Below are 24,075 nucleotides of genomic sequence, written 5' to 3' on the forward strand. Positions count from 1 at the left end.
GCAATATTTTTTCAAGACGTTGGCACATGAGTTGTCGACGGGATCTCGTGTATCATCAAAACATTTATCTCGACTGCGCCCGTTTCTAGATCCGTCCGGAGTGATCCGCGTCGGAGGACGATTACTTAATTCAGATTTGCCATACGGATGTAAACATCCTATGCTTTTGGCAAAACAATCGCATCTGTCGGCATTAATCTGTCGCCGTTGGCATAAGATATCGTGCCACGCCGGTCCCCGAATCATGACAGCACTCATATCACGCGAGTTCTGGATTGTAGCAATTAAATCTATTTTAAACCGCGTAACCCGCACATGTCCGGTCTGCGTACGTTTCGATGCTAAGCCGCCGCAACCTATAATGGCAGACCTACCATCCGCGCGAGTACAGCAAAGTCGGCCCTTTGCGCGAGTGGGCGTTGATTATGCTGGCCCGATTCAAATGCGCGAGGTCCGGTTGCGAAAAAGTCGAGTATATAAGGTCTATATTGCCGTATTCGTGTGTTTTTCTGTCAAGGCAGTGCATCTGGAATTGGTCACCGAGTTGTCAACCGAAGCGTTCCTCGCTGCCTTTGATCGGTTTGTTGCGCGTCGAGGCCTCCCGTCAGATATATTCTCCGATTGCGGCACAAATTTCATCGGCGCGGACAAAGCATTAAAACAGCTGATCAACAGCCCGGACGGTCAGGACGTAATTGCTCAAGCGCGCTCAGTTTGTCGATGGCATTTTAACCCCCCCAGCGCGCCGCATTTTGGTGGCCTCTGGGAGGCGGCAGTACGGTCAGCAAAACGGTTATTAATTCGTACTATGGGCACCCATGTACTCACATACGAAGAGTTCACGACTCTTCTCACTCGAGTCGAGGCCGTACTCAATTCGAGACCACTGACGCCGCTGACAACCGATCCAGCTGATCTAGATTATTTATCTCCTGGACATTTCTTAATTGGGCAGCCTCTATTGGCTGTTCCTCCACGAGTATCGTTCGATTCACGCATCAATTTAACTCAACGTTGGAAGCTGCTCGACCAATACCATCAGTCATTTTGGCGACGCTGGTCAACTGAATATCTTACTTCGCTTCAAGGAAGGTCTAAATGGACCACCGAGGCCCCTAATGTACAAGTCAACGATATGGTAGTGATCATCGACAACCAATCCCCGCCATTGGCATGGCGCCTTGGGCGTATCCTCGATGTATTACCCGGCAACGACGGCGTCGTTCGCGTTGTGCGATTGTTGACGCGCCAGGGCGAAATCACTCGACCAGTTACCAAAATAGTAGTATTACCAACGCAATAACGTCTTAGTTTAAATTATCCCCGATGAGGTGCTCGTTAATTGAATCTTTCATTCACCAATTCTCATCAGTTATTTCAGAACGATGATTGATCATAATTATTATTCTTTGTTACTTTGGTAATAACCACTATGACCTCGCGTCTAATTGTATTCATATTATTTAATATATTTTTTATTTTTTGATGTTTATGTGTTTGCATCAAACTGTGTATTGATTGTAATGTCGTAACCAACATGTATTTTTTGTCTGTTGTTAACATGTAATTTTTTTTTTTTTTTCCTCTCTTTGTAAACAAAAAAAAAACGAAATAATAAATAGCATCATCTAATCGTCTCAAGTCGCAGCTCCAGTCCACTCAACCCGATCTGCTCAATTTCTATGGGAGCCATAGCCTCCCATGGGGGGGAGGATGTTCGGACCAGACAATACCAGAGCGCGCCATGCCTATCAAATGACGATTCCTGCCGCGCATGCGTTGCGATCACCAGCATCGGAGCGCGCTCTTGCCTCTTGGTGCGTAGCGCCGTTGGTAACAAGACCGTTATGCCGGTTCCGTAATGCTGACTGATGTCTGTCGCATTCGCATATATAGCACGCTACGTTGTGCCTTTTCCTGTTTAACCGTGTGCGTCCCTTTTATTACGGTTTTTCGCCACGCTTTTGGGTGCGTTGTTGTTTTGTGCGTACGGTCGTCACTTTTCACGCGCGATACTACGAGCCGTTGATACATTCCTTTTTTGCTCTAATATCGTCGCTGTGTTAAGATCGTGGACTTACATAGTCGTTGTTGTATGCCGTGTCGCCGCAATTCGGTGTTCGTTTGTACCCACGTGACTATGTACATTATGCCCGTCCGTTCCGGTCGTACCCATGTTTTTACTTTTCCGGCGCATTGTTAAATCGTGTCAATTGCACGGAAAGGACCCGTCCATTGGGATATCATTCTCTGTCAGCCAACGGAGAAGTACGTCGTGTGGAGCAAAGTACCAGTCATCTACCAGGTCAGACGTATCACCCCCATATCGTTATCACTAGTTGTTAACACGACGATTGTTATTACCGTCGTGTGTGTTTTCTTTTGTATTATCAATCGATATCCATTAGTATTATATGTATCATTTTTTTTGTATGATCACGCATCTGAAGCGTATTGTTATATTATTATTACGTTTGTATTATTATATGTATTGTGCGCCAAGCGCCTTAAAAGGACGAGTTGTTATTATTGAATTAATAAGGTCACCTTCCCGAAATCTGCGCGAGTCGGAATAGTCCACTGCCAATATACTGCGTAAGAACTATCCGGCGCAATCAGATATAAATGATAGGTTAAATTACCTCGGGTGACATTTCCTCGCTCCATCGCTGTGCCCACTGTTCAGCTAATTGACTTGTTGCATTTATTTTGAGTTGGCTGATGAAATTCAAGTCTTCTTTAGGAGTGGATCCAATAATTTTATCGTCGCTTAAATTTTTGATAAAAATGATCATTTCTTCAATTGTTTTCGGAGGCGATTTCACATTGGTGAATTCTTGGTCTAAATAATTACCAATAGTCTCAAACTGCTTTAAGACGATTGGTCGCATGATGATTGATTTCCGTGTAACCGTTTCAAATATACACCATTCCAGATATTGAAGTTGAATAAGGTCCGATCGATTTAATAGTATTATACACCGTTCATGATTTTTTTTGTGTCTATAACTAGTACGTTTTCACCGCTGTACACCATACTAGATAGCTTATTAAATTCCGTTTCCAAAAATAATGTACGCTTATATTTTTCGGGTTGTTCCAATATGAAAGACAGTATTTTCCCCATCAGCGAAAATATACGTCTTAGAAAATCCGGTGATATATTAACATAACGAGATGATGTTAATAAACGGATTGCAACTTGAAAATTTTCAGTAGGGTCAATACCAAGGTGCACAAACTTACGGTTTGTAAAGTCAATATTGTGTAGCTTGTGGACTCGATGAGTTCAGCTGGCGGTAACGGAGGAGTATATTTAAAAGGTTTCTTCTTCCATATATCAGCCATATTTGCGACTGGTCCATCCATACTTATTTTAAACACCGAAAAATAATTTTAAACACTTTTTAAAATAAAACTCACAAAATGTTTAAAAACAGCAGCGAACGAGCGAACGTGTATAACCGTTTAATGCAGTAAACGTACTACACGACAGTCGGCTCTTTCAGCCATGGGTCTCTAGACGTTGTATAAGTGGGAGCATTCCTGTTTTGTGTACGCATGCGCGGTTCAAACCGGGTGGGGACAGAGCCACTGAATTCATTTTATGGTTGGGAATCATGTGCAGGGATATTGCATGTTACTTCATGTCCGTTAACGCATACAATATTGTCTGACCCATATAACGATAATCCTTTGAAAAAGCCGCCTACACTCGGTCAAATCAAAGAGTAACGGCACACACTTATAACGGTAAATTATGGTGGTAGATGTTAACTGGGGTAACTAGGTGCCGAAAGATATTATTATGATGGCACTAAACCTAATGTTATATTTGATACTATACATAATATTTTATATTATAATAAATATATTTTTAAATCTCGGCTAGTTAATTGAGTGAAAATAACGCCAAGGGTATAAGTGGTCATGTGCCCAAGGGGGACTTATCGATTCCGCCAATTTAGCATCGATTCCGCCAGTATCGACTCCGCCAGTTCAGGTAGTCTAAAAACAACCTATCGATTCCGCCACCTACCAATTTCTACCTCGACCTGGCAACTGCTGCTGTCAACCTATTTCTGTTATAATAATAATAATATATCTAAAAAATAATTCAATAATTAATTTAAATATTAAAAATAAAATTAATAATCAGTTTAATAATTAATACAATACAATATATATATATAATAATACAATTAAATTAGTCAAATATGGTTTTAAGTTATACAATGATATTTTTATGGTATGATGGATGCCAAACTAATGCAATGTGAATTAATATATACATAAAATAATAAAATATAGTTAAATAAATAAAATTGTATAATAATAATAATATAGGTATCTACAAAATAAGTCAATATTGAATTTTAATATAAATTAATAAAAAATTATTTTTTCCCTGGCGGAATCGATAGGTCGTTTTTAAACTATATCTGCATTGGGGGAATCGATGCTGGCGGAATCGATAAGCCTTATACCCAAGTATAAAATGGTCTGGCGGAATCGATGAAACCCCGTGCCCAAGTGGGTTACATCGTTATAAGTTGGGGACGAGGGTTCGCCAACTATTTTGTAGTTTTTTTTCCCCCGTCATATAATTTTCCTCGTCTTGCGCGGATGAGTGTGTAGCCGTTCTCTTACAGCTGATAAGAACTCGGAAAAAAAAAGAAAAAATTTATTAGATCATGTTTATCAAAACTAAAACATAAATTCCCCGTACCATTATGTACCATAAAGACAGTACTAAGCAGTAAGTAACAATAATGCAATATTGAATAATTTTTTTAAAGATACTATTTAATTCAAGACATATTATTTAAATGTTATAAATAACTTCCGCCTAGGCAAACTAGGCAGCTGCCTAGGGGACCTTGCCTTCCTGAGGCCCTCAGGGAAACACACACAAAAAAAAGGTATCACGCACATAAATTGATTAACACGGAAAATAGTTCGTGTATAATATAGAATATTATTGAGAGGAAGTAATTTAGAAATTAATATTATTATGTTGTGTTTTAGTCTTATGGAACCGTATATAAACACAAATAAATACATTTCGTGGTGTTAACCGAAAGCCGTAAAGACTAAATATTTTTTTCGGTGCGAGCAATATTGTTATCGTCCGCTCGCCAGGGTATTTTTTATCCAGTCAAGACCCTCAAGAGTCAAGAAATCCCAATAATTCTTAAAATAGTGAGTAATTATTATCGCGTCGCCTTCTCGCCAGCCTGCATGCAAAATCGGTTCAGCTGGTACACGGCGTTATCTTTATCTTTTCATCGAAACCAATAGTCTATGATACATTAAAATATTATAAATAGTTTGTTTTGAAAGCTAGGGGTACAATTATTATAGTCGGTTGAATGAAGAGTGGCCGCTGATGCCCACGCGCCTAGCGATACATTTTTATCATTGTACCGCAAAATTATGGAAAAAAGCGAGCGCATTTTGAATTATTAAGTATGTATAATTATATACTATGTACTTGTTTGTTTATTTTTCTATAATCGATAACTAATCTTTTTGTTTTATCCGCCTTATTAACTAAAAATGCTGGGCTAGCATATGCTGAATTAGATGGTATAATTAAACCTGCTTTTAAAAGTTTATTGACTTGTCTTTGTAACTCTTTTTGTTCGCATAATGCTAACCTATATGGTGGTAAATTTACTGGGTCATCCGTTAATGTGGGTATTGGTATATCTCCAATATCAATGGATCCTAGGTCCATATCATGTTGCGCGAAATAATCCGCGAATCTTATCAATATATTTTTTAGTTTTACTTGTTGGCTTGTTTCCAACTCAGGGTTAATATCAAATTATAATATTTTATTATCTGTTGAACTTGTTATGTTACATATTGTTATATTGTTTTCGTTATTTTTTACGAGTGTGTTTTGTAACCTACCTATAATTTCATGGTATCTACATTTGGTTATATACGTTTCAGAATTTTGTAATAGAAATTGTTGGAAATTAATTTTTTGCTCATTTTGTGTAATATTTTTTGTGCCTTGTAAGGTATATTTTATTGGTTTGTTTTCCTGTTCTATTTTTAATTTTACTTCGGTTCCTTTATAATTAAACGTTATTAAATTATTTTTTAAATCTAAAATTGTGTTAATTTTTTTCATTATGTCTAATCCTATTATTACTGTTGTACATAGATTGTCAACTATAATTATTTTATGATTTATTACTATTTTTATCTGAGGCACAGTTGTTCCTAGAATGTTTAGTTTAGAATTGTTCGCCGTTTCAAGGTAGAGTTCGCTTTCAGAAGTTAATTTATTACATTTAATAGTATTTTTGTTTATGACTTTTACACTCACCCCTGTATCTAATAACAATTAAGTAGTTTGGTTATTTATTTTTCCTTGTACTTCTATTTTAATTTTTCCTTTATCATTATCATAATAAGTATAAATAGTATTATTTGTATATGTATCTTTGACGCTATTTAAAGGTATATTGCTGGTTCTTAATGTATTGGTGTTCCTGTGCAGACCCAGTTATCTGCGGAACTATTAGTTTTTTTGTACATAGGTATTACAGTTTCTTTTTATGTGTCCCGGAATTCCACACTGAAAACATATCGGTGGGCCTTGTTGATTTCCATAAGTATAATTATTATGGGGTGTTGTTCCCTGATTAATTTGTGTAGGGCGTGGTGTGTTGGCTAATTGGTTATTTTGTGTATTATTATAATTACAATTTTGATAAAAGTTTGGTCTAGGGAATTGGGTGTTTGTCATCTGGTTATTATGTGTAGGATAGTTGTAATTTGGATAAAAGTTTGGTCTTGGATTATTTTGATAATATTCATTTAGATTATTAAATATAGGTGGTTGGTAGTGTTGATTTCTATTATAAAAGCTGAATTTATTGTGTTTGCGCCATTAATGGCAATTTATATTATATTTCATTGTATTTGTTTCTGCTATTTTTATTATTATTTTGGCGATTAATTTTTGTTCTTATCTCACATACCTGCAGCGCGGTCGACGATGGTAACAGCTGTCGTGTACTGACCACCCAGTGTATGTGTGATAAATTCTATTATTCAATGGTCTTGTCGCCAAATGTTGTTCTTCTCCTTTTTTTCTATAGTGTTGGTGGCACTGACATTTTTCGTGCTGGATTTCTTTTCGTAAAATCGCCGTTTTGTCTCTGTTGACGCCACAATCAACGTTTGCACCTGCACGCCGTGTCCACCACCAAAGGCCCGATAAGCTTATCTGTCGGCCGACCGGTCTCGGCGGTGGTGACCCAGCATACGCTTCTCTAGTACCGGTGTAGTAGCCGCGACGACCTGTGCGTGTCGTCCGTTGCCGCTTTGTTGTTGCACTATTATATGTCTACCGTGCAAAACTTCGTCGTACGTACGTAAACATATGATCATCGCCCGTCCCTCGTCGCAGTGCGTAAGTTAAAAGTTTATTATAAATGATCATCGCTCGTCCGCAAAGTGCGCAACGCGACTCATCTTATTTGCAAACATTATTACCATCGACTGCAAGTCATTATCAAAACGTCGCATTACGTAATTGGTGCAGCTGTTCCACCACGACATACACAGCACTACCCAGTACATGTTATCAGGTCGTACTATCATTCATTCTACATATGATTTTTTTTGTTATTGATGTATTAGTTAAATTATTATAACGATCGCTTGTGATCTATTTATTATATTATTGTAGGTATTTACCGTGGTCGGGTGTGACCATATTATTACTAACATAGGTTAAGGCCTCGTATGTATTATTTTCAATTATTTTCAATATTATTCAATTATTTGTCATATTATTCGCTTGTTATTTATCATCCATATTTTAGTCCTATACTGTTGGTAATCTCCTTGAGCAATACTTTGTCGGGCGTACCAGCCGCAACATTTGGTCCATTCGAGACCGGATATCGAAAATACAGTCCACTTTAATTTACTTAACCATTCGATAAAACAAGTGAATTTTAGTCATCATCTTGGTTCTCATAGCTGTCTCAAGTCTATTTATTATATTGTAGTATGGTAGCGTGCGTGTTGGCCATCTAGATACGTCATAATAACGTTGTCATTTTTTTTTATTACACGGTATTAATAATTCGCGATGGCGCCAACAGAACAACAAGAACAGGAACGTGTTGAGCGATCCTTACAGCGCGCTATTGTTAAACGAGATAAGCATGTTAATAAGATGTTAATATTGTTCAAATTATCGAAGACAGTTGAGTCTGATCCGTCATCTTTACCTATGTTCGATGCGCGTAAACGGGATTTGGAAACACTCATGTCAGCTTTTCGCCTCGACCAGGAGGACGTTATGGATCAAATGGTAGAGCTAGGGCGGATTGACGAGTTCATACGGGACCATAGTGTCATTGAAACTGTTGTCACCGAACAATACTATTCTATACAAGCCGTGGCGGGTGCGATGGCCTGTTGTAAAATGGATACGGTAATTAGATCAGGCTCTCACATTAATTTACCAAAAATTGAGTTACCGCACTTTAATGGTGACATAATTAACTGGCGGTCTTATCGTGACACATTCACATCGCTTGTCCACGACAATCCAGATCTTAACAGTGTTGAGCGATTTCACTATTTAATTGCTTCAGTCTCTGGAGCTGCGAGTACGGTGGTACGTTCAGTTCCTCTTACTGGTCCCAATTATGAAGTTGCCTGGAATGCATTGCATGATCGTTTTGACAGTACACGTCTTATACTTCACGCGCACTTGGACAAATTATTCGGATTTTCTCTCATAAAAAATGAATCACTAACTGGCCTAAATAACTTTTTAGATGTATTTAAAGAGAACACAGCAGCGATCAACGCTCTAGGTGTGCATGATCTGTCCGGTTTCCTACTATTCTATATAGCGTCGCGCGTCCTGGATAGTTCGACGAAGCGTCTCTTCGAGGCTGATCGGGGCACACATGATCTTCCCACTCTAAATGATTTATTAATATTTATACAATCTCGGTGCAAAATTCTACAAAATAGTTCGATGTCAGACGCCGAAAGAAAACCTGCAGCTTTCACGCGCCAAAAACCTGTAACTTCAAGATCATCGTTATTGGCCGCAACCAAGGATCACGAGCCTTACTGCTATGCGTGCCAAGGGACACACTATATATACAAATGTGAGAAGTTTAAGGGACTAACCACATCATCACGATTTCAGCTGGTAAGGTCCAAGAACATGTGTTCAAATTGTCTCAGTGGTTCCCATACGGTTTCCACATGTACGTCGAAGTATTCGTGTCGAACCTGTTCCGGAAAACATCATTCGTTACTGCACTTCGAATCGCGAAAGCGCCAGGCTGACACTAAGTCAAATAACAATGCACCCGCGGTTTCATCGTCGTCGGCAGCCCCCGTTGGTAATCTACCAAGCACCGATGACACGTCATTTGTTGGTACCGTTAGCAGCGGCAATTTGAGTGTTCTGGGCACAGCTGTTATTCGGATGTGCAACCAACAGGGACAGTGGGTACCAGTCCGTGCATTAATAGATTGTGGATCACAAATATCTGCCATAACAACAAAGTGCGCAACACGACTTGGTCTCACTCGCTGCAATCGTACAATCAACGTAGTCGGATTGTCACAGAGCCCCGTAGTCCAGGCAAAAGGTGTAGTCTTGTGCAGCATAGTACCACACATGCGGTTAGATCGACAGCTAACTTGTGAACCCGTTCTATTGTCAAAGATTACTGGGCTGATGCCTTCGAAAGTGTTAGATTTATCTATACGAACTCATTACATGGATCTGGAGCTCGCAGATCCGAATTTCGATCGTCCAGGGCAAATTGAATTCTTACTAGGCGCTGACGTGTACAACCACATTTTCACAGACGGTTATCATGTACGTCATATACCAGGATTGCCTTCCGCGTTCGAGACAACACTGGGCTGGATTATTGTTGGAGCCGCGGCAGCCTCAAGAACTTTGTCATCGCAAGTATCACTGTCATTGACAACCGAACCGTCACTTAAACAATTGCTGAACCGGTTTTGGGAAGTTGAGGAGCCTGTGGTTTTACCTAATCCGTTTACAGAAGAACAGAAGTGCGAAGAGATTGCTTTTCTGCGGCGGTACTCATTTGCGAGTGTTGTAAATGGATAAAACTAGAGCGCGCCACGTATTTGATCGCTCCGTTTTATCTCATTACATTGTCCCCTTTTTTTTTTTTTAATTTGGAATTTGAGTGTGACAAGCAAAAAAAAAATAAAAATAAAAATAAAAACTGAAATTTTGATTCTTTCGAAGGTATTGGCCTTTAGCGTTTGTGTTGGCGCTTGTAGTCACGAGTGACTTTTGTTTTTACCTTGTATAAAAGGCGTTTCAAGCGGGTGTTGGACACGTTCTGAAACTCTTTTAAGTGGTCCCTTGTTTCCCATAGGCGTCGCCGGATTTCTTGGAGCGCTTCGGGTTTATCCGTAAACATATCTCTTATCCGTGCAATGATGATTTCTGACTCTGTTTCACTGTGTTGGGAGGAAGTTTCCTCGGTGTCATTTGCTTCTGGGGTTGTGATAGAGACTTGCTGAATCTCAGCTGGAGTTTTGGATTGATCGGGTACTTTTTCCCAACATTTTAAGAATGCAGTCCATGTGGTCTCCGTGGCAGATGGACATCTCTGTGCTATTACGGTCGGAGGTATCACATATGCTTGTTCCAAGAGATACTGTGTTCTCTTGGCCTCTTCTTGCCGGTAAAACATTGCGATCTTCTTCTTCTGATTAGTTGTCAACAGATTGTCAATGGTAGTTACCTCGATCTTGTTGAGGGCATCTCTCTTCTTTAACTTGGTCAATGGGATCTGGACGAACATGTTGCTCGGGTCCTAGAAATGAGTTTTTTACCTAGTGGTCTTTTTGGTTACATACCTGGTTCTCACAGGCAATTTAGTTTTTTACATACATAGACATACATTTACACATTTTTTTTTTTTTTGTATTTATTGTCTAACAGTTTTTGTTGTGAGATTCGCCTGCTTCTGGCTTATCCTCATAATACTTTTTTACATTTTTGAAGTTGATGGTCTGATAATTTCCTCGAACCTCAACCGTTACCGTGTTGTTGTTGTGTATTTTTTGGATGGTGTATGGCCCATGATAGATCAGGAACAACTTATGCGTTTCTTTGTCCTCTGCTGATGACAAGCGGTGCTCTTTGATTAATACTTGGTCCCCTATGTTGTATTGAGGAAATTTCTTTTCTTTGTCTTTATAAGTGTTTCTTATTTCGGCCTTTTTCTGCGTGCGTTTGATGACAATCTGTACCAGGTCTGGTGGTTTGTCATCTACCTCTGTTTTAGGAAATGCTATTAGTTTGGTCAAAGACAGCTTGGTCTGTTCTTTGAACATTATAAAATTTGGGGTGTATCCCGTGGTAGTATGCGTGGTATGGTTAATCCAATATGCCACGTTATCTAACCACTTGAGCCAGTTTGTATGTTGTCGGTGGCAGTAGGTTCGTAGCAAACGTCCAATTTCGCGATTTGCTCGTTCTACCGGATTACTTTCTGGGTGATAGGTTGTGGTGTGGAGAATCTTGACTTTCAATCCCGTCATAATCTTCTCCCACTTGCTACTGGTGAATTGGGTTCCATTATCCGTCAAGATTTTCTGAAATAGTCCAACAGTTGGTATGTACTCCTGTACTAACCGTTTAACAATTGTATCCGTGGTGGCTCTTCTCAGAGGATACAATTTTATGTATTTTGAAAATACATCCAATACTGCTAAAATGTATTTGCAACCTCCTTGACTTCTTGGTAAGGGCCCCATTAAGTCTACTGATACAATTTCTAGTGGTTTTGTAGGGAGAAGACTTAATGTTGGTCCCCTAGACACTATATTGCTGGTTTTTGCTTTTTGACATATATCACACACTTTAATTATTCGTTTGACGTTGAAGTACATATTTTTAAATTGATGGTTTTGCTGCAACAGTTTAAACGTCTTATAGGTTCCGCAATGTCCGTAGATCTTATGTGTTTCTATGACCAAAGGTTTGATCAATACTTCGGGAATTAACAGTTGATATTCCCCGTTGGGTGACTGTCGGAACAATAAGTTCTGATGAATCAGTAAGTTGTGATCGGTTCGCAGAGTTACGCGTGCTCGGAGTTTTTTGATATGTTCATCCTCTTTTTGCAATACTTCTAGATTTTTAAAATGTTCTTTTAACTCATTGCTGTAGTCTAATAGTGAGATTTTGTTGATCACTATGGTCTTTTCCCTCGTGGCGGGGTTATCAGTTGGTGATTGTGGATATCGTGTTAATGTGTCGGCGCCGAGGTTTTCTTTCCCAGGAATATGTATGATTTCTAATTGAAATTCTTGTAGATAGGTTGCCCATCGAATTAGTCGAGCGTTGAGTAACTGACAAGTATTTAAAAAGGTGAGCGCATGGTGGTCTGTGAATATTTTAACTTTATGACCAAGTAAATAATTTCGGAATTTCTTGCATGCAAATACAATTGCGAGAAGTTCAAGCTCCGTGGTATTATAATTCTGTTCTGTTGGTTTCAGAGTTCTGCTTGCGAAACTTAAAGTTTGATGTTCCCCTTTGTCAGTAACTTGGTAGAGCTCTGCTCCGAGATGTGTGGTTGAAGCATCAGTGCTAAGATGGAATTCTCGTTGAAAATCGGGAAACTGAATTATTATGTCTTCAAGAAACTTTTGTTTTACGTTCTCAAAAGCTTGCTGTTGTGTGTCTCCCCATACCCATTTTGCGTCTTTTTTGGTTAGTTTGCTCAGGTGTCCCGTGTCTTGTGATAGGTCCCTGATAAACTTTCGATAAAAATTAATGAATCCGATGAAGGCCTGTACTTGCTTTTTTGTCTTCGGTGGTTGAAAGTTTTTTATCGTTTGTATTTTGTCTGGATCCATGGTTATTCCTTTCTGGCTGATAATGTGACCCAGAAAAACAACCTGATTTTTCAAAAACTGCGATTTCTTCTTGTTGATGGTGATGTTATGTTGTTCAAGCTTCTTAAATATTTGCTCCAGGTGGTACATGTGCTCTTCGAAACTAGTCGAGGTAATATGTATATCGTCCACATATATGGCAGCAAATTGTAACACCTCTGGTCCCAATACTTGATCTAGTACTTTTTGGAACTCGGCTACTGAATTAATGAGTCCAAAAGGTAACACCTTGAATTGGTAGTTCCTGCCTTTGTGTAAAAATGCAGTTATTTCTCTACAGTTCTTTTTCAATGGACACTGCCAATAACCAGCGGTTAAGTCGATCGAACTTAAATATTTCATCCCTTGGAATTTGATAAGTGTGTCATCCATGTTGGTCGGACACTCTCTATCGGGTATGATGACGGTGTTGATTTTTCTAGCATCTAAACATAGTCGAATATCTCCATTTTTCTTTTCTATGCATACAATTGGTGATGACCATAGTGACGTAGACTTTTCTATAATTTGTAGGTCTAACATCCTTTGTATTTCTGCGTCTACTTTAGGTATTCTTGATACGGGTATCGGATAGGGTCGTTGATAGATAGGGTCCCCTGGTTTGACGCGTATCTGACACTGGAAGTCGGTGATTTTTCCAGGCTTTTCGGAAAAAATGTGCTCGTACCTGTTGAGTGACGATATAAATGTGTTACTCTCTTGATCGCTTAACACTATTTGGTCGTCATTGGTATTTTCACTTATTTCCACATTGAGAAGATGTTCCTTGATTATCTTCGGTTCTCGGTTGGCAAATGGAATGGTAAGTGGTACGTTATTGACGCTGAATTGTATTGTTTGTCTATCGAATTTTATCTGCGCTGAATATTTGTTTAATAAGTCAGCTCCAAGTATTCCTTGTTCATTGAGGCCTTCCACTTGGACGAAGTTAGTTTGTAGGTAAATGTCCCCTATTTTACACTCACAAAATATTTGTTTGGACACTTTGCATATTCTTTTTCCTACAGCGTTACTAATTTGTATCCCCGTGACTGGTAGCTGTGGTATCCTCGGATTTTTCTGTGTGATTACATCAATCACCTCCTTTGTAAGTACGCTTATTGTGGCTCCGGTGTCGACTAACAATAGCATTTCTTCACCCTCAATTTCACATTTGATATATGGACTTATTGATGCATTGGTAGTACTTAGTGAATTTATTGCGTGATTTTCACTACTAGTACTTGCGTCGGTTTGTTCGTCACAATTTGCTATCATTTGGTTGACTCGTTCAGTTTGTGGTTGATTATTTGGTCGAGCGTCCTCACGTCGATCGTTGTTACGTGGTGCTTGGTTATTGTTCCAGCGATTATTGCGTGGCGGCATGTTGTTCCATCCACTGTTTCGTGTGTTGTTCCAATTGTTGTTATTTCTTTGTTGATTATTGGAATCGTTTTGGTTGTTTTTCGGCTGACTTTTCGGTGGGTTGATCGCCTTGCCCTTCCTCACCTAATATTTTCATGGCTGCAATTATGGTACACTCTGGTAACGACACTAATATTGCTCTGAGGTAACCTGGGTAGTGCCGAGCTATGTGTTTTACTATTTCGTGTTCGGATAACCTTGGTACCTCCAAATGTCGTAACTTTGTTGCCCACGTGGCGAAATGTTCACGGTAATTGGTATTCGTTGGTATGTGTTTTGTATTTAAACATTGACTCCATACCTGTATTTGTATTTCTCTGGACCAGAACTCGTCAATAAAAGCTCTTTGGAAATCCTCGTAATTACATAGTTGAAATCGTATCGTGGAAAACCAACTGTACGCGTTTGATTTCAAACAGTCTCCCACAACAATAATTTTCTCTCCTACGTACGTTTGCTTAATGGCAAAATATTCTTCAAGTCGGTGTAAGAAATCTCGCGGGTGTATGTCCCGTCCGTTTCCAAAAAATGTAGGTCGTGCAATATCTGTGTGATGTAGATTATTGTTATTATTTGCTCCACAGTTATGCGCTGGTGGTGGTGACGGTTGGTGTTCTTGACGTTCATATTTCCGTTCAAGTTCACTTAGCTTTCTTGACCAGTTTTCTTCGATAATTTCTATTTTTCTGGCATTTTCTTCTTCTATATTATTGCATTTTTCTTCAAGCTGATTAATTTTTTGCAGTAATTGGTTGACTAAATATTGACTGTTTCTTTCCACTTCGTTTTTAAATGCATTGAATGTTTCTTCTGATATATTCTTCTTGGGTGCCATTTTTTTTTTTTTTTTTTTAAAGATGTAGGTTTCTTCTTAATGTACACGATGTAGTATCTTCTTAATCTCGTAAGTCGACGTAGAAATGTTCTTTCTTACTCGAGCACTGTAGTTGGGCGCCAAATGTAAAGAAAACACAACACTTGATTTTTGGTATTTAGATTTTTTGCGTGTTTATTTTCATTAACTTTAATGATACAAATATAATTGTGATTTTACAATATTTCTTTTCAATCATTTATACTCTTTACGAGTTTACAACAAAAAATAATTTTTTCAGGGGTAACATAGAACATGGGGGGGAATGCGTGTGTAAAGACTCACGGTTATTATGTCGGGTTTTGAGGTGGATCGGTTTGGACGGCGTCTTCCCTCACGACAAATGGTAGGTCTGACTATTCCGATACAACGGAGGATTGACTGCTACGGAAATTGATACACGGCGTTAGGAACGTTCACTCCGATACAACGGAGGATTGACTGCTACTGGTAGGCTTGTGAACGGCAACGGAAATCTGCAGACGGCGATAGAATGATCCGGCGGCTTTGGTGTGACGTATGACTGGATACTGGCTGCTCCACTCTGACGGCGGCGCTCAGCATGCACGGGGCAGGTCGACACTGTATACGACGGTCGGTTGCGGCGTATTTGGGAGTTGCCGGGTCAGACTATATGGTTGAACATCCGTTCTTGCCAATATTGCTATTGGCCGGCTTGTTCCAGTCTGGGGCAAATTTCGCTGTTGTTCGAGTCACAAATAATATCCGTTCTTGCCAATATTGCTATTGGCCGGCTTGTTCCAGTCTGGGGCAAATTTCGCTGTTGTTCGAGTCACAAATAATATCCGTTCTTGCCAATATTGCTATTGGCCGGCTTATTATTATTCTTCGCAGCGGGGAGTGCTCAGCGGCCTGTATATCTGTTATACTGGGAACGCTGGTCCCGTATAGTTTTGATGTAAACTTGTACCTGATTTCTTTCATTTTTCGATGGTTTATTCATGTGTTTAATATAAACCGAAGTATCTAAATTATAGTTTAGATTCCCAGGAAAAAGAATATGATACTCGCGATTCAATCCGATGCTTGGTTCGACGCGAAAACTCGCTTTCCCTGTGTGCACCGGTACAATGACGTGCGGATGCGCGCCATCTGTATATCCTGGCGGCAGACGCGCGTAGTCGCCGAATTGCTTTTCTGCGGCGGTACTCATTTGCGAGTGTTGTAAATGGATAAAACTAGAGCGCGCCACGTATTTGATCGCTCCGTTTTATCTCATTACAGGCTTAACAAGATAAGTGAACTTCTGCCCTCAGTTCAGTGGCGATACGTACCATCAATGCAAAATCCAGCTGATTGTGTGTCCCGTGGCTTACTTCCTACCGAGGCATTAGAACACAGTTTATACTGGGATGGTCCGTCTTTCGTACAACAGTCACCTGATACTTGGAAATCACCACAGTATGAAAAAATTCCCGTCGCTGAACTACCTGAACAGAAAACCGTGGCAGAGACTCTGCACGTTATTGTTACACCAACAACGAACGACGACTGGATTGAAAACTTTTCATCATTGACTCGTCTAAAGAGAGTTGTTGCTTACATGAGACGTTTCATCGTCAAGGTTCATTACAAGTCACTCCAGCGAAAGCCCACACATCAATGTGACGAGCATCCACCCATGTTTACAGGATTCCTTCGATATGAAGAACTTCGCGATGCCTTAAAGACGCTAGTCCAAATAACGCAACGCACCCACTTTCCACAGTTAATCAAGCTTATTTCATCGTCGTCATCGTCAATTAAACCTCGTTCGATAGCTTGTCTCACCCCGTTCATTGACGCATCTGGAATCATACGCGTGGGTGGACGATTGCGCCGTTCAACCGCACCGGAAGACTTCAAATATCCAGTGTTAATGCCAAAATCAAGCGCTTTAACGTTACTGTTGATCCGATATTATCATATAACTGGTATGCACGCTGGGCCTCAGCTTGTGGCATCCTTGTTGTCTTCTCAATTTTGGATTGTGTCAAGTCGCTCAGTTATTCGTCACATTATTTTCAAATGTGTTACCTGTACACGACATCGAGCGTTAACCGTCAAAACGTTAATGGGCGATCTTCCTTCCTCACGAGTATGTCCATCGAGACCTTTCTCTAATGTCGGTGTAGATTATGCAGGACCATTGTTGATCAAGGAAAGCAGACGTCGGAACGCCCGATCTACAAAATGTTATGTGGCGATCTTCATCTGCATGGCCGTGAAAGCGGTGCACATCGAAGTGGTCTCGGATCTAACAACTTCAGCATTCCTGGCGTCATTGCAGCGTTTCATTGCTCGCCGAGGAATACCTTTGGAAATATACTCAGACTGTGGTACCAATTTCCAAGGTGCCGCATCTGAATTGCGTCGGTTGTGGTCAGATCCTGAAGCACAAAACAGTGTCTCAAACGCTGTGCCGTGTAGGTGGCACTTCAACCCACCGGCTGCTCCCCACTTCGGGGGACTGTGGGAGGCAGCTGTTAAATCCATGAAAACCCACCTGAAACGAGTAATTGGCACCCAATTGTTAACTTTTGAGGAGATGTGCACCATAACTCAACGAATAGAAGCCATACTGAACTCACGACCAATTACACCCCTTTCGTCAGATCCGAATGATTTACGAGTGCTAACACCAGGTCACTTCCTCACAGGTGCACCTCTCGTCACGCTGCCTGATCCCGATGTGAAGCAGATTCCGATGAACCGTCTCAACCGATGGCAGCTGTTGGATCAATTTCACCAATCGTTGTGGAAACGTTGGTCTTCGGAATACTTGCGATCATTGCAAGTCCGATCGAAATGGCACCACCCGCAACCTAATGTCACAGTTGGTGACCTTGTGCTAGTGCAGGCACCCAATTTGCCACCCACACTCTGGAAAATGGGACGGGTCGAAGCCGTTCATCCCGGTGAAGATGGAGTGGTGAGGGTAGTAACTCTCCGTACCAGTGACGGCACCCTCAAGCGGCCCGTGGTCAAGTTAGCTCGTCTTCCAATCAATTAAAACAAAAAAAGTTATTCCTACGCAGCAAAGGTCTTTCCTCTCCTGTAAACTGATATTTCGTGTATTTTTTGTATTTTGTATAATTATTTTGTTAACATTATATGTATTATGTTTTTGTTCAAAAATTCATCTTCGTTTACGCCTCGATCACATTTTGGAAGGTCCTTGGTCTTCCAAGGGGGGAGTATGTTGACGCCACAATCAACGTTTGCACCTGCACGCCGTGTCCACCACCAAAGGCCCGATAAGCTTATCTGTCGGCCGACCGGTCTCGGCGGTGGTGACCCAGCATACGCTTCTCTAGTACCGGTGTAGTAGCCGCGACGACCTGTGCGTGTCGTCCGTTGCCGCTTTGTTGTTGCACTATTATATGTCTACCGTGCAAAACTTCGTCGTACGTACGTAAACATATGATCATCGCCCGTCCCTCGTCGCAGTGCGTAAGTTAAAAGTTTATTATAAATGATCATCGCTCGTCCGCAAAGTGCGCAACGCGACTCATCTTATTTGCAAACATTATTACCATCGACTGCAAGTCATTATCAAAACGTCGCATTACGTAATTGGTGCAGCTGTTCCACCACGACATACACAGCACTACCCAGTACATGTTATCAGGTCGTACTATCATTCATTCTACATATGATTTTTTTTGTTATTGATGTATTAGTTAAATTATTATAACGATCGCTTGTGATCTATTTATTATATTATTGTAGGTATTTACCGTGGTCGGGTGTGACCATATTATTACTAACATAGGTTAAGGCCTCGTATGTATTATTTTCAATTATTTTCAATATTATTCAATTATTTGTCATATTATTCGCTTGTTATTTATCATCCATATTTTAGTCCTATACTGTTGGTAATCTCCTTGAGCAATACTTTGTCGGGCGTACCAGCCGCAACAGTCTCTCATTGCCTCGCTGTTCTGTTCCCTTTTTTCTTTCTGACTGAGCACTTGTCATGTCACGATCTCTTCAAGGTTCAAAGTTGTCTGCTTCTGATTCATTTATAAAAAAAAACCACGTGTTCTTTTCTTCTTTCCTTTACCTTTGTAAGTATCGTTCACGCGACCGTGAGTTGCTCGTATTAAATTATTCTTTTCTTAGGTTGCATTTGCTCGGTCGTTTTGTTGTCATCTGCCCGATTTATGCGTGCTGGCATTTTACGTATCTGCAGGCGTTTGGTTCATGTTTGGTTCTACGTTTTCTAGTGTCTACGTTGTGGTATGTTCAAGTAGTCGCACGTGTGCGGGTTGTGATATTTTGTAGTTATTATTTACGTCCCCGGCGCGGTCGCGTGGGATGAAATCCGCTACTTGACATATTACCTGTGAGTTTTGTTTGCTTATAAACGGCCGACGGGCCTATTATTATCATTAATATAAAGTTAGAATTTGTACAAAAAATTATTATACTGTTATTAACAATTATTTTTATATCATACCGTTGTTGAACAATTATTTATTATACTACCTGTTAATATTTTACTTATATATTGTATCAAATACAGAACAATGTTATCAACGCAAGTGCTGTTATAATATATCATATTTCCTAAAGGATAGCGGTACTTGTATTGCCTATCAACTAAGCCGTGGAGGCATGATCTATTAATATTATAGAAGGCTGAAACGAGCAAACACATTGCTATAGCTAGTTTGCCCTCCGTTTTGATAATTATTGTTACTATTAGGGATGTTCTTATGAGTTCGTCCAATCTTAATTTGACTTATATGATTTTTTTAAACCTCCATTTCTCTAGTCAATTTCTCTACTACTCCATTTACTTTATCTTCCGATCTCAATAGATTTGTTACTTCGAGTTTCTCTAAAGTTTTTTCAATGCTTGCAATCGATGTATTATCTGCCAACCTTATTAATTGAAAAGTTTCTTTGGGTACTCCTTTTAAAATGTGTTCACATATTTCTTCTTCGGTCATATTTTTGTTTATTTTATAACATATTCCTACTATTTTAATTATAAATTCTTTATATGTTTCTCCTTTTTCTAGTTTCAGATTTTGCAATTTTGCCATTAGTAAATGTTTATTTCCTACTAATGTAAATCCTGGTATTAATTCACTTTTGACTTCGTTGCATGTAATATTTTCGTTTTTTGATTTCAATTGTTCAAAAAAATCTTCTGCTGAGTCTTTATTATAAGATATAATTGTAGAATAATTACTTTGTCTTGGTCTTCCCACTCGTTTACTACAGATATTAGTTCAAATTTTTTTATGAATTTATCTATATCTTCGTTTTCTTTTCCTGAGAAAACATCGGGTTTATGGTTAAACGCCATTTTTATATAGTGTTTTTTTTATCGTTTTTTTTTTTAAACTTTTCCAATATTATTATTAGTGTTGATCTGTTCACTCGAAATATTATTGTGGGTTTCTACTTTTAAATGTATAAAATCTGCTGTACAATCGTTATTTCCCTTTTTATGTACTAGTTCTGTGCTTTTGTAGACTTCTAAACTTTGATTATGTTTAATACTAACGGTATCTATAGTTTCTGCTTCAGTTTTTTTATTAGAATTGTCTTCAACAACAGTTACGTTCAACAAATTTTGATCACTATTTGGTAAATTATCGTCTGTGAAAGTTAAATCTGTTTCGTTTAAGCTGTCCTCGGGGTCTTCGTCATTTCTAAAACTTTTTACTGCTGATTTTGCGAGATTCCTTAACTCTTCAATTGTCAATGTAATTTCACTATGTATATTACAAAAATCTAAGAAACCCACTATTTCCGGTTTATTTAATAAATTTATCCACGCTACTGTTCGCTGGGAAATTATAAACTCAAATTTCTTTTGAGCTGGTAATTGATTAAAGTCTTCTTTTTCCAACGTCTCAACTACGTATAGTGTGCACAATGTAAATTTTTGAACGAGTTTTGCTGACTGAGGTATTTTTCCAAACCTAGAATTAGAAAAATAGTTGCCTAAACCGACTTCTTCGATTAATTAATCTTTAGATTAATTTCGTTTATTTCTAAATTAAAATATTCGTTCAGATATAATAGGTTTGTTTTATCCACTTTTGCTATTTGGATATTCGCGTTACGTTTTATATAAAACTTGTTGTCCATTAAATACTTTTATTTATCGACGCATTGCTTATGTTCACATACAATAAAATAATTCTCCTGTCCTACTCTTTAGATAACTACGTTATTATTATTATGCAATTAATTTTTAATTTTACTATCTATATAATTTCTCTAATAACATAACCCCTATAATGTAATTTACTCCTATTCTTAACGCTTAATATCTCGCCAAACTCGAAAAAATAAAAAAAAAACTTCAAATGGTTTTATTCTTAAACGTAAATACATAAGTTAACTTATCTAATTAAATTATTCCTTTATTTTCTTTACTACTATGCTGTTATATCTAACACTAAGAACCTCGTAAAAAATTTTTTTAGTTAAAACTAGTTTTATTAGGTACCTATATATACTTTTTCTCATCCCGTAACATTTCAAATCTCTTACTCTTATTCTTAATACTTAATATATATCATGTATATCATAAATCTTAAATAATAAAAAAAACTCAATTATTCTTAACCCGACTACACTTTAATTTTATTAGTTTCCTACGCTTTAATTAACTAAACTTAACAACTAATAATAAAATAAAAATCTTAACCAATCTCAAATATCTGTAATCTCAACTACCCAAGAGCTTCGGCGCCTCCACCAATACGTAATGTGATCGGGGATGACAAGTTAAATATAAAATATTCGGGGGAGAAACCAGTTCCAATGAATATATTTTCACCGTAGCTCGGGAGCACAAAGGGTAATTGGGATCTTAATATTACAAATAAATAACGATTGGTCCAAATAATTTTTAATATTAACCAATTTATTATTACTTACGATTTACGAACAAAGTTACCAAAAATGGGAGTTTGCACGGAGTTCAGGTGTACGTGATGGTAATCGCGGAGAACTGTCTTTCTCTTACACATCGACATTGGCCGTAGCCTTACAATAATAAAATATAATATATGTGGCACCTAAACCAGAGGGGCTTAATATATTATAGTCAGCGCATGACGCTAATAAAATATACTTAATGATGTAATGTACGTTACAATACTCTTTAACAACACAGCACAGTACTCACAAATCTTAATAGACACTTAATATTTAATATTTGAAATTTGACGTACATCAAAAACAAATTATTTGATTGTGTGAACGGAGCTTTAATTACATTACCGGTTTAGTATACTTACTCTGTGTCAAATCGGCGATACTCACCAGTCACCATTCACATAGAAATACATAAATACATTGTAATACAAACAAATCAATAGAACAATATTCACAAACATGAATATTATATAGTTTAATTAAATATACGCATGAAATCCCAGATATTGGGGTGTTTTCCAATCTGTGTCTTGAGTGTGGCATGAAAGGACTTAACATAATTATTAGTTCGAACCTCTGACCTAAAATATATTACAAAAATATATATTATAATTTATATGACAATTATCTGTTTATGTTTTTTTAAGAATTCTAACCCAAAGACACTTATGTTTGCAGCAGTTATTTGTGTTAACCAAAAATCTTGTATGTAGCCAAATAAAAATCCTTGTAGGCGTTCGCGAATTACAGGTTGATGGTTGACATAATCCACGATTATGTGAAAACCATCTAACATTGTGAAATTACAATTAATTTGGGACTCTGCAGGAAGATGTGGTAGAGCTAACACTTAAAAATTAAAAACCCAGATTGAATTTAACCAAGTAAGTAAAAATATTAAACTAATTTTATGCAAATTAAATAATCACAAAAATGTTTCATCGTAATAGCATATTACCATGCGTAAAACTGTAGCCGCCTCAACACTTGTCTGAAATAGTTGGAATAGACCGTTCATGCTTCTTTTGCAGTACCGGATAACAGACTGGCAAAAATGGAACCAACATCCCTGGAGCTTTGTTTGAGGGAAAACAATCCTTACTGCGTTCATCAAACCTCGTTCATAATCTGTTGTGGTGGTTAACTGGTTGTAGTTCAGAGGTAAAATCTGTTGTACAATTCTAAAAAACGACTCGTATGTGGACTGTGTCATCCTTGTAATCAATGCATACACCATTGGAAAAGACTGGGTAAAAAAAACATATTAATTGTAGATAGAATTAATAGTTGAAAAAAAATAACTTACCACATTTCTGAAAACTATATGAAAAGTAAGCAGGCAGCCTTTTTTCAAATCAGGAGGATTTCTCGGCACGGTTTTAAAAGTTCCATCTACTCCTGCGATGGTAATGGATTGGAGTAGTTCTCCCCTATATTTGTCGATTGCATCTGTATTAGCAAATACTACACCAACTCGTTCTCCATCTGCCATCAATGGACGATCATGTTGAAAAAATCTAGGTAAAATAAGTAAATAAAATAATAAATAAATAATAAATAAAACAAAAAATATTTGAAATTTATTCATGAACCTTGAAGAAGGGCGCTACAATGTTGATATATATGATGTAGATGTTGTTGGTTCATTCAAGATATCTGCCAACTGATCGATAGAGGTTGGATTTATTGGGCGACGACGACGTCGCATTTTATTAAGACACAGCCGGGACTGTAAATGTGTGTAGTTTTGTGCACCTTCTGGATTTCTAAGGCAGTTAAAGTTGTACAATTAATACTTTAATCTTATTTATGCTAGTAATTACAAAAATGTTTTAAATTATTTAATGTTATTCCAGAATACTTACAACCAGGGCTTGCAAACGTTATAATAACGTTATGATTATAACGTTATATTTGATAAAAAA

The 24,075-nt window shown here is 38.3% G+C and overlaps 3 protein-coding genes and 2 pseudogenes across 3 annotated transcripts; 3 read left to right on the top strand and 2 right to left on the bottom strand.

The window, feature by feature from the left end:
• Window positions 1-6: 6 nt before the first annotated feature.
• LOC111026596 lies at window positions 7-1,922 on the top strand. Its single transcript, XM_022304694.1, has one exon. It carries the CDS (start codon window positions 161-163, stop codon window positions 1,301-1,303), a length of 1,143 nt encoding a protein of 380 aa, XP_022160386.1. The 5' UTR covers window positions 7-160; the 3' UTR covers window positions 1,304-1,922.
• A 711-nt stretch (window positions 1,923-2,633) lies between these two features.
• Window positions 2,634-3,369, bottom strand: LOC111026591 (annotated as a pseudogene).
• Window positions 3,370-8,122: 4,753 nt separating this feature from the next.
• On the top strand, window positions 8,123-10,147 carry LOC111026592. Its single transcript, XM_022304692.1, has one exon. The coding sequence runs from the start codon at window positions 8,123-8,125 to the stop codon at window positions 10,145-10,147; it is 2,025 nt and encodes a 674-aa protein (XP_022160384.1).
• A 6,280-nt stretch (window positions 10,148-16,427) lies between these two features.
• On the top strand, window positions 16,428-18,251 carry LOC111026593. Its single transcript, XM_022304693.1, has one exon. It carries the CDS (start codon window positions 16,428-16,430, stop codon window positions 18,249-18,251), a length of 1,824 nt encoding a protein of 607 aa, XP_022160385.1.
• Window positions 18,252-22,625: 4,374 nt separating this feature from the next.
• Window positions 22,626-23,916, bottom strand: LOC111026594 (annotated as a pseudogene).
• Window positions 23,917-24,075: the final 159 nt, after the last annotated feature.

The sequence above is a fragment of the Myzus persicae genome, unplaced genomic scaffold (assembly GCF_001856785.1).
Source record: "Myzus persicae strain clone G006 unplaced genomic scaffold, MPER_G0061.0, whole genome shotgun sequence".
NCBI classification, from domain to species: Eukaryota; Metazoa; Arthropoda; class Insecta; order Hemiptera; family Aphididae; genus Myzus; species Myzus persicae.

What these genes read in the sequence shown, in the direction of transcription:
- LOC111026596 (XM_022304694.1), top strand. Translation starts at nt 161, where the DNA reads ATGCTTTTGGCAAAACAATCGCATCTGTCGGCATTAATCTGTCGCCGT.
- LOC111026592 (XM_022304692.1), top strand. Translation starts at nt 8,123, where the DNA reads ATGGCGCCAACAGAACAACAAGAACAGGAACGTGTTGAGCGATCCTTA.
- LOC111026593 (XM_022304693.1), top strand. Translation starts at nt 16,428, where the DNA reads ATGGATAAAACTAGAGCGCGCCACGTATTTGATCGCTCCGTTTTATCT.